Source organism: Zeus faber (assembly GCF_960531495.2).
Source record: "Zeus faber genome assembly, chromosome: 6".
In the NCBI taxonomy this organism is placed as follows: domain Eukaryota; kingdom Metazoa; phylum Chordata; class Actinopteri; order Zeiformes; family Zeidae; genus Zeus; species Zeus faber.
The window spans coordinates 20,019,897-20,030,840 of NC_137201.1; the positions used below are offsets into that span (position 1 = coordinate 20,019,897).

At 44.1% G+C, this 10,944-nt stretch overlaps 1 protein-coding gene across 1 annotated transcript; it reads left to right on the plus strand.

Annotated features, from left to right (window-relative positions):
* Window positions 1-327: 327 nt before the first annotated feature.
* LOC307231978 (aquaporin-9-like) lies at window positions 328-5,840 on the plus strand (the record flags this gene model as incomplete). Its single annotated transcript, XM_080002859.1, has 6 exons — window positions 328-405; window positions 612-738; window positions 3,520-3,657; window positions 3,835-3,953; window positions 4,894-5,111; window positions 5,636-5,840. 6 exons carry the CDS (start codon window positions 328-330, stop codon window positions 5,838-5,840), a joined length of 885 nt encoding a protein of 294 aa, XP_079858985.1.
* Window positions 5,841-10,944: the final 5,104 nt, after the last annotated feature.

Below are 10,944 nucleotides of genomic sequence, written 5' to 3' on the forward strand. Positions count from 1 at the left end.
CATTACGGCTTTGAAAGAAATCAACATGTAAATAGTGCAGGGGGGGGGGGTGGAAAAAAGTTTGAATTTCATGACTTGGTCAGCATACATTTTGCGTTAATCGCTTCCCTCTGGGCCTTCTGAAAACGAAGCGGTGTTGTGACTACAGCAGAGAGAGGGGAATGCGATGGGCTCCTAATCACCGGATCAATGATGTGCTCTGAATGGCCGGGGCGGGCGGCTGGAGGTGGAGGTTCCACGCCAGCGTCCCCGCCGCCTCCATTGGACGTCTGACCCCCTCGGACCGTAGTCGCCGTCAGACCTGGTGCGAGGTAGTGAAAGTCAAGCATGAGGCAACACTGTGCCCTCAAGCATGGAATATTCAAGGAATTCCTGGCAGAGTTCCTGGGGACGTTCGTCTTGGTTGTAAGTAATATTTGATCGTATTTATTTCTTCACAACAGGAACTGTTAACCAATCAAGCGATTGTGTGTTTCGTACGCTTAAAGTTTTCCTCGCTCCCAACTCCTCTGCTTCGTCGGATGTGATGTATTATGTTTTTAAAAATGTCGACGTTGATGGAACGGATTGCGAGGGTCCGTGAGTTGAATCCCCAAACCCCTGTTTTTCAGTTGTTCGGCTGCGGCTCGGTGGCTCAGACGGTGCTGAGCCGCAACACGCTGGGCGAGCCGCTCACCGTGCACATCGGCTTCTCCACCGGACTCACGCTGGCGGTGTACGTCTCCGGCGGGGTGTCAGGTGAATATGAGCCACGCCGTCCGCGCAGAATGTGGCGTGGCAACGGTCGAACGTGCAGCTTTTTTTTTTTTTTTTATTGGGACCTCTGTACCCCCTCAACGATAATTTGACGATATTCTTTTTTGTGGGGGTGACGCTCTGTGCCGTCAGACATTTACACACAAGAAATATTTGAGAATCAGTCATGTGGATATTACGACCATTGTTTAGAACAGTGTATGAAGTTCAGAAAACCGAAAAACCGTACTGCAATCCTCCTAAATGAACATAATAACCGGATCACAAAAAAATCCCAGAACAAATCTCTCATATCACGATCTGGATTCCATATCAATGTGTATCACTCAGCCCTGCGTCACTGCATCCCCGCATCTAACCGATGGTTTCCTCCCTATTACTAAGACGTGACCGCGACTACCGGCCCTGCCGTGCGGTGCTGGTGTCAGCGGGAGTGTGCCACCTCTCTCCAACATTCGATTTTTCTTTCTTTTTCCGTTCCTCTTTTTTTTTGGGGGGGGGGGGGTCCGGCACATTTTATGGCGTCAGCCCCATCGAGGTCGTACGCAACCCCGGGGCTCTGGATGTCCTGCATAACACCATCGATTTCCTTTCACCACAGCAGAGACTCGAACTCGGTCTCGACAAGACTTCTCCCCTCCGCAGATCCATCCCCTCATCAGCAGCTTGTCCATTTAGAGTAGATGGCACAAAAAAAAACCAAAAAAAAAAAACAAAGTCAAAAGCCGAACATTCCGTATGAACTACCGTACAGCTAAGCACCAAGTAGCACTTGTAGTTACAGGACAACACTCAGCTCAATGTAAACTGACGATGAGATGATTCACAATGGAGTCAATGTTAATATTTAACTTGGTGTCAGCTGAAAATCACTTGAATTTTCGAAGTTAAGCAGCCTCCCTCCTCCTGAGACATTTCGACTTGATTACATCACAGTTCAATGGCTGGTATCGGAGTAGAGAAGCCTACATCCAGGTATCCCATAATAATAGATAATTAAGCTGGTATAAGGTTAGAGACGGTTATGGTTCGGGTGTGGTTGAGTTCAGGCTGAGCATATGGAAGTGCGCTTACCAAACGGAAATGCATCCAAATGCCAAAGATTTAGGGAGTTTCTCATCTATGGAGAGGGTTAGGGTCAGTGAAATATGAAATAGGAAATATTAAGTTGATACTACAGAAGTAACACTGACTCAATTGATAGCGCTGAGTTGAGGTTTAACATTGGACTGTCCAAGGAAAGGGTTTCTAGTCTACTTTTATTCTACTATTAGTCTACTATTATTCTACTATTAGTCTACTATTAGTCTACTATTAGTCTACTATTATTCTACTATTATCCTACTATTATTCTACTATTAGTCTACTATTATTCTACTATTAGTCTACTATTAGTCTACTATTAGTCTACTATTATTCTACTATTATCCTGCTATTATTCTACTATTAGTCTACTATTATTCTACTATTAGTCTACTATTATTCTACTATTAGTCTACTATTATTCTACTAATATCCTACTATTATTCTACTATTAGTCTACTATTATTCTACTATTAGTCTACTATTATTCTACTATTAGTCTACTATTATTCTACTATTATTCTACTATTAGTCTACTATTATTCTACTATTATTCTACTATTAGTCTACTATTATTCTACTATTATCCTACTATTAGTCTACTATTATTCTACTATTATTCTACTATTATTCTACTAATATCCTACTATTATTCTACTATTAGTCTACTATTATTCTACCATTATTCTACTATTAGTCTACTATTAGTCTACCATTATTCTACTATTAGTCTACTATTATTCTACTAGTATTCTACTATTATTATACTATTAGTCTACTATTATTCTACCATTATTCTACTTTTATTCTACTATTAATCTAGTATTAGTCAACTATTATTCTACTATTATTCTACTATTATTCTACTATTAGTCTACTATTATTCTACTATTATTCTTCTATTAGTCTAATATTTTTCTGCTATTAGTCTACTATTATTCTACTTTTATTCTACTACTATTCTACTATTAATCTACTATTAGTCTACTATTATTCTACTATTAGTCTACTATTATTCTACTATTAGTCTAATATTATCCTACTATTATTCTACTATTATTCTACTTTTATTCTACTATCAATCTAGTATTAGTCTACAATTATTCTACCATTATTCTACTTTTATTCTACTATTAATCTAGTATTAGTCAACTATTATTCTACTATTATTCTACTATTAGTCTACTATTATTCTACTATTAGTCTAATATTATCCTACTATTATTCTACCATTATTCTACTTTTATTCTACTATTAATCTAGTATTAGTCAACTATTATTCTACTATTATTCTACTATCTACTCCTCCTGCTAGCATGCTGTAGTGTCCTGTAGTGACACTTAACCCCTAATTGCTCCTGATGGCTGCGTCCGTCGGTGTTTGAACAATTGTAAGTCGCTTTGGATAAAAGCGTCTGCTAAATGACTAAATGTAAATGTAAATGTACTATTAGTCTACTATTATTCTACTATTAGTCTACTATTATTCTACTATCAGTCTACTATCAGTCTACTATTATTCTCTCCGTCAGTCGGGGAACAAAATGCCCTCCCGCCTCCGGGGCTGCTCCCCTTCTGCTCTCCGCTAAACGTGCCGCTGCGTGGCGATGGAGGAGCTTTGTTTCAGCTCAGCCCTCGGGCCTCGTCTGACCGTGCCGCTCTGTGCTCCGCCCACCCCAGGGGGCCACGTCAACCCTGCCGTGTCGCTGGCCATGGTGATCGTGGGCAAACTCAAGATATGGAAGTTTCCTTTCTACGTCATCGCTCAGTTTCTCGGTGCCTTCGCCGGAGCGGCGGCAGTGTTTGGCTTGTACCACGGTAAATATGGATTCAATGCTCATGGGGCAAATGGAGAATTCAGGTCCAAAAAGTCAGATAGAAGATGCTAGGGTTAGGTTCCAAAGCCTCTCTAACCCAATAGATCGTGATGAACAAACAGATATTTTATGTCACGCTACACCGTCTCGTGTCTTTGTTTTGTCCATTTTCCTACAGATGCCTTCATGGACTTCACCAGCGGGAACCTGTCAGTGACGGGCATCAACGCCACGGGTCACATCTTCGCTTCGTACCCTGGACGACACCTCTCGGTGCTGGGAGGCTTCATCGATCAGGTGGGCATGGAGTCTTTCCTCCTCCTCCTCCTCCTCCTCTTCCTCTTCCTCCTCTTCCTCCTCCTCCTCCTCTCCGTCCTCCTCCTCCTCTCCCTCCTCTCCCTCCTCCTCCTCCTCCTCCTCTCCCTCCTCCTCCTCCTCCTCTCCCTCCTCCTCCTCCTCCTCTTCCTCTTCCTCCTCCTCCTGTCCATCTGCCTCCTCCTCTTCCTCTCCCTCCTCTCCCTCTCCCTCCTCTCCCTCCTCCTCCTCCTCCTTTCCCTCCTCCTCCTCTTCCTCCTCCGCCTCTTCCTCTCCCTCCTCCTCCTCCTACTCTTCTTCTTCTTCCTCCTCCTCCTCCACTTCTTCTTCTTCCTCCTCCTACTCCTTTCCCTCCTCCTACTCCTTTCCCTCCTTCTCCTCCTCCTCTTCCTCTCCCTCCTCCTCCTCTTCCTCTCTCTCCTCTTCCTTCCTCACTGTCGCTCCCGTTCATTCACTCAGCACCGTGTGGTTGCTCTTTTTTTGTGGAAACTTGGCTAATGCAAATTGATTGTTCTACTTTGTCTGAGAGCGTCCCTCTCGTCCGCCTGGTTTTGGGTCTAATGACCCATTTTCTGACATTCATGGGACGGTCAAATCCATACTCCGGCCTCTTTTGTTACGGATGTAGCAGCCATCCAGAAATAATACGTCTAGCAGCTTGACTTAGCCGATGAAACCACGTCAGGTCTTATTATGGAACAAAAAGATGGTAGAGTCTGTTTTTGACTCTCTTTTTTGAATTGTTATTTTGAGGTCACGTTGGATCGGAGTTAGTCCACTTGACTGTGTTCAGATGTATTTTATTATCTCAGCAGTGATCCTGTTGTTGCTGTCGTGGCGCCGCAACTCTGAATGATCACAGACTGGACGCGGCGCGACTAGTTCACCCCGGAATTTAAAGAGTGGCAGTGTCTCCCTCCAGGTGGTGGGGACGGGCATGCTGGTCCTGTGCATCCTGGCCATCATCGACAGCGAAAACATCGGCGCTCCCAAAGGGGTGGAGCCTCTGGCCGTCGGCCTGATCCTGATGGCCATCGGCGTCTCCATGGGACTGAACTGCGGCTACCCGCTCAACCCCGCCAGGGACCTGGGGCCCCGGCTGTTCACGGCCGTGGCCGGGTGGGGCATGGAGGTGTTCAGGTGAGAGGGGGCGAGAGCCCCAGACCCCGCTGGGCGGGGGGGCGTCGTTCTCCGTCAGCTCGTCTTGTCTTCTTCTCCCCGTGGCGCATTCTCACTCCCCCTCTGAAGTCAATAATAGGGAGTTGTTTTCGAACATGATAAATCGGGACTTTTCCGGGCGGAGGGTGAAACATTACAGAGGCTTTAAGAATCATTCGGAACGACTCTGATACAACTCGCCGGATCTCGTCCGGAATCACGGCTGTGTGGTTGTAATTATTCCAAATTGGGCGCGGTAACTTTATTGGATTTCACACACTGGCTCATTGGAAGAGCGTGTTGACTCGTAGACTCTGAACCCGCGTGTCATATAACGTTGCATGCGCTGTTGGGGTGCGGTCGATGCGTGGGAACGATCACGCGCTGGCCGCCCCGCCCGGATCGCCCCACCCCGGTCGCCCCACCCCGACCCCGCTCCGCGTTCCCTCGCTGATCAATTCCCTGTGGCTTCACCGTGACGTGTTGTGTGGTGTGGCGGTCCGCAGCACCGCGGACTACTGGTGGTGGATCCCGGTGGCGGGGCCCATGGTGGGCGGCGTGATCGGGGCCGTCCTCTACTTCCTGCTGATTGAGCTGCACCACCCGCGCCTGGAGGAGCCCGACAAGCACCACGAGGAGGAGGAGGAGGAGGACGACGACGACGAGGACATCAGCCTCAAGGACAAATACGAGATGATCACCATGAACTAGAGAGCGTCCGGGACCCGCCCGGCTTCTCTCGGGACGGACGGGTGGAACCGCGCGGTGTTTTTTGGGGGGTTTTCTTTAGGGTAGGATGTAGTCACATGAGAGTCACAGAACGTTCTGCAGAGAATTGTCTCCCGGCGGCTGGAGAGACTTTTTGGGCATTAAAACAAAACCGCAACCGGCTGTAGACGATAGGCTGCGCTGACACCGATGCCCTTAATTTGCTCCGTAATTTAATCTTGGATGTGACATTTTAACAGTGATTTTCTATGTTTTAAGTTTGACAAAAACTTGTATTAGTCCTTTTTTTTTTTCTTTCATGTGACATGACGTGTATGCATTGTAAAAATCGTGTAAATATGAAACAACCAGTTCCCTTTGCTCGGACGCACTACGTTTTGGAGAATGTATTATTATCTATTAGTTCATTATGTCTCATTATGCCTCCATCACCTTAAGTTATTTTATGATGTATTGCATGTTTATGCGGTTCGGATTTGTAATTTAATAAAAACTTGCAAGGCATGAATAAATTCCCTGTCGTGTTCTGTAATGTTGTCATAAATGTTGTTATATATAAATTCTCAGTTTTGTTTTGTCTCCATTAAAATGGCTTAAAAAGAGACGCAGTGATTTAAAGCATTTTGCACATTATTCTCCAAGTTCAATTTTCCATTGAACACCTCCTAAAGGAGGAAGGGTTCAATGGAATGATGTCATACACGCAGCATGCGCACACAATCACAGATGTGATTCTTTCTATGCACGCGCTTCGAGGAGTGGTTACCAACCTGGGGTTCCAGAGCCCCAATTGGGGGGTCGCCAGAAATCACAGGAGGGGTCACGAGCCCTTGGATGATTTGAGGCCTTTGAGACAGCTAGCGAATACATTAAACATAAAGTATGAATTACTGTGTCTTTTTAAGAGTGGGATTCTCAGATTGAATCAGGTTATATTGAGATCGATCGTTGAGGATAAACATTTGGGAACCTTTGGGCTGCGAGCCACGACCCAACCCCAACCACTTGTAAATCTCTGCTCATTTCATCTGAAAGCGGAACAACAGGACTGGCCATAGTAAAGTGGATAAAGAAGAACTTCACAGTTAGCTGCTGGCATATGAACTGTCTGGGCAGGCGACTGGATAGTTATCATATTGAACAGACAAAGGTCGGACTTGTTGGTGTGACGTCAGCATTTCGCTGGAGCTGATGTCACAACACGATGCGCACGTCTGTCAGTGGCGGGTTTGTTCGTCTCTTTCGCCACTGAATTGTTCCGGACAAGGGAGTGAAATAATGGAAACACGTGTGAGAACATGCACCCGGCTGTCCGCGGCGACGACGCCCAAACCAGCTGTGGCGCTGGTCGCCACTCGCTCCAGCCGGACAACACCGATTGACACACGCTCCGCATCGAGAATCAATACGATGCCACGTTCCGTTGCATGTGCAGGAGGGTGTTTCCACGATGCTGTGCTAATGGTGGAAAACAATCCCCCGTTAATGAGACTAAAGCAATGAAGCCCCGGCAGCAACACCTCACTTGAGTGAATGGTAGACTAAGTCATGTGGAGTCAAGTTTGGCCTCGCCCATTTTGACATTGACAAGTATTCATAGTTCCTTGTTTAAGGCCAAATTGCTAAACACATCACAAGTTGTAATTGTCTTTATGAGGTTAAAACACTGAAAAGTTAGAACCACAGTAGACCAGTCGCTTTCAGCCCAAACAATCTGAAAGGCCCGGTTTCTCATCATTCCTTTCTGGGACCTTTAAATCAGGGGTTCCAAGCTGGAGTGTGCGACCCCCTAGAGGTCCATGAAGGAATTATAAGGGGTCTGTAGCAAAATATTTTTTTGGTGTTATTTTCCCTCTTTAATTACACTAAATATATGAAGTAATCCACACAAATTAAGGTACATTTTATTTTTTGTTGTTGTATTGCCCTTTTTGTCAGCAATGTGGATGTTATATTTGTGATGCTTAATTTTGCATTTCACACAATCTACACAAGTTAGTCGAGGAAGGAGGCCAGACCGTTTGTCAAGTTTGTCATTTAAATTTAGATGCATTTAGGTCACCCCCCCCCCCCTCCAAATATCCTGTAAACATAAAGAGAAAGCCAAACACTCCACAAACAAGACAGTAAACAGGGGTCTAGTTTATTTTCAACGAGTCTTTTAATTAACGCATTTCAAGTACTCCAAAAATTACATCTCTTTGCACGATACAATTTGAATTTTTTTTTTTTTTTTTGTAAAAATGTTCAAAGTGAACAAAAGATTTCGGATACTGTATAAAACACAGTGAACATTAAAATCAAAGTCGTTTTTACCTTTTTAATCTTGTGTTCTTTCGGCCTACATCACCTACAACAATTTTAATTCAAATTTGGACATTTCAGCACGTTTACCTAAAAACTTGATCAAGACTACGAAATAATAATGAAAAAAAAAAAAGAAAAAAGAAAAAAGTAAATGTACAGGCATTATTCTCTTCTACCCAAACCATGCCACAGGATAACAAAGACAAAAATTAAGAATGTAACATTAAGTCTATCACAGGGAATCTTTTTTTTTTTTCTTCCTCTTTATAAATCACTGATGGAGGAAAAAAAGGATTTTAAGCAAAGCCCATTTGAACAAGCACGAATAAGAACATAAATAACTTAGGAGAGGAAAGTTTCTCACACAAGTGTCTTTGAACATTTTACTTCAGAATTTATAGATTACAAAAAAAAAAAAAAAAAAAAGAAAAGAAAAGAGTATCAAAATGTAATTTTCATCTTCAAATGAAATGCAAGTTCTCCCAAGTACTGTACAAGTATACATGTGTGTATTCAAGGCTAGTAGGAATGGTTTTAGCCTCAGTGAGGGAATTTAAAAATGGCTCCACTTTGTACAGGTCAAGTCCACAAGGAATTGATTTCACCTCCCCAATTCGTCTGCGCTGTGAAATGAATCGTCGACATAAATCCTAGTTCCTCATTGCCCCCGACGAGCATGCGGGAAATGGTGTGACGCACATCACAAGATGTAGGAAATGTATTCAGATAAAAAGTAAAAAAATATAGAAGTCAGACCCACAGAAAAGCCACCAGAGACGGTACTATTAGTGACTTTGGGGAAACAACGTGGAAGCAAAGTCACTCTCCGAAACGACCAGACTCGTCTTCTCGGGAAGCACCGTCCGGATCTGAAGCCACCTAACGTGTCGCCGCTTACACTTCAGATTTAAACGGCCCGTGCGACGCTCCGTCCGGCACAACAGCTGTGTTGGGATTCTTCATTTTTCTTCACGATGTGAACACAGAAGGAGCGGCGTTCGGACAGTTTAGCAGTTCGTTTTCAGGCTTCAACTGGTGAGAACCAAACGAGTGTCAAGCGTCTCTGGGATAATGATGATGATGATAATGATAATAATAATAATAATAACAATAACAACAACAACAATAATAATAACAATAATACGGTCTCTGGTGGAACCTGGCTTCCTGTGCTTTGTTGTCCCTGTGGTTTGTGGAAGGCAGGCAGCACTTTACCGTTTCACCAGTCGAGAGGCTGCGTACAAAGCCGCTTGGTCTGCAGGAAACCATCACTGGGTGCAATAAGACAAATGGCTTTTGCGCTGCGCTGCGTATCTCCCGCTGACAAGAGGTGAAACATTCCAGGTCCAGAAAGCAAAAATCCCGCCAGGTCTCTGCTCCAGCCCATTTTCGCTCATCGGTCGATGCTCGCGAGCGAATCCACGCGGTTGAATGTCCCGGGTGGAATTTCACTTTCTGAACCGGAGATTTCCCAACTCCGCCTGCTTACACACCATCACTTTGCAGCTTCTCCATCCCTCCCGTTAAATGACGAGGAAGCGGGAAACCAAAGCAAAACGGAGCCAAACCGCTGGGCCCCCAGAAGCCTGCCCCCCCGGAGTGTTCCCCCGGGGATAAGAGCCGTTCACAAAGTGCTGCACTACAAACTGCTATGGCACACTAATGTAAACTAGCACGGAGGCCCACGCTCTTGGAGGGTTGGGTCGGGTGATGAAGCGGCCTCGAGGTAAGTGTACTTGGTTTAAAAGAGAAAACAAAAACAGCCGCTTGGCTCCTGCACCACTGTCCACTGCAAACACACGGCAGTGGGTTTTTTTTTTTTTTTGTTTGTTTGTTTTTTTTAAATTGTGTATTGTGACGATACAACTGCATAACAACTCCTTCGGTCCCTCTACGTGTTTCTAAAGATATCGGCCATCGAAGCAAAAAGTGATTACGTGTGACATACAAATATTACAGACCTTTGTCAATTACTAGTCACATTTAATAAATGTGTCTGCATGCCCACATTGAAAAAAAAAAAATTCTCAGAACAGATTAATTATCTCGAGACAAATTAGCTGAGGAATGATGTAATCTCATGTACTTCGGAACACCCATAATGGAATCCTTGAAAACTAAAAAAAATAAAAGGCCGACTCCGCGACGATTGAGGCGTCGCGTGTCGAGACGGCGCAGAGAGAGAGAGAGAGAGAGAGAGAGAGAGAGAGAGAGAGAGAGAGAGAGAGAGAGAGAGAGAGAGAGAGAGAGAGAGAGAGAGAGAGAGAGAGAGAGAGAGAGAGAGAGAGAGAGAGAGAGAGAGAGAGAGAGAGAGAGAGAGAGAGAGAGAGAGAGAGAGAGAGAGAGAGAGAGAGAGAGAGAGAGAGAGAGGCGGCTCAGTGGAGGCTGAAGAAAGATTTCTCAGCCGCTGCAGTGGTCACTCGTTGTTTTCGTGTGACCAGGAAAGAATAATCGCCCTCGGTTAGTGGTTGTTCACCATTGATAAAAAAAAAAAAAAAAAAAAAAAAATATATATATATATATATATATATATATATATATATATATATATATATATATATATATATATATATATATATATATATATATATATATATATATATATATATATATATATATATTTATTTTTTTTTTTTTAGCAAAATTAAAAAGGAAACACGGATGTTTCGAAACAAGCCTTCTTCCATTTCTTCCCGACACAGAATCTTCGCTCCAACACAAAACAAGATGTTAGCAGAATGAAGGGAGACCTCGGACAGCGAAGGTCGATATAATGGTG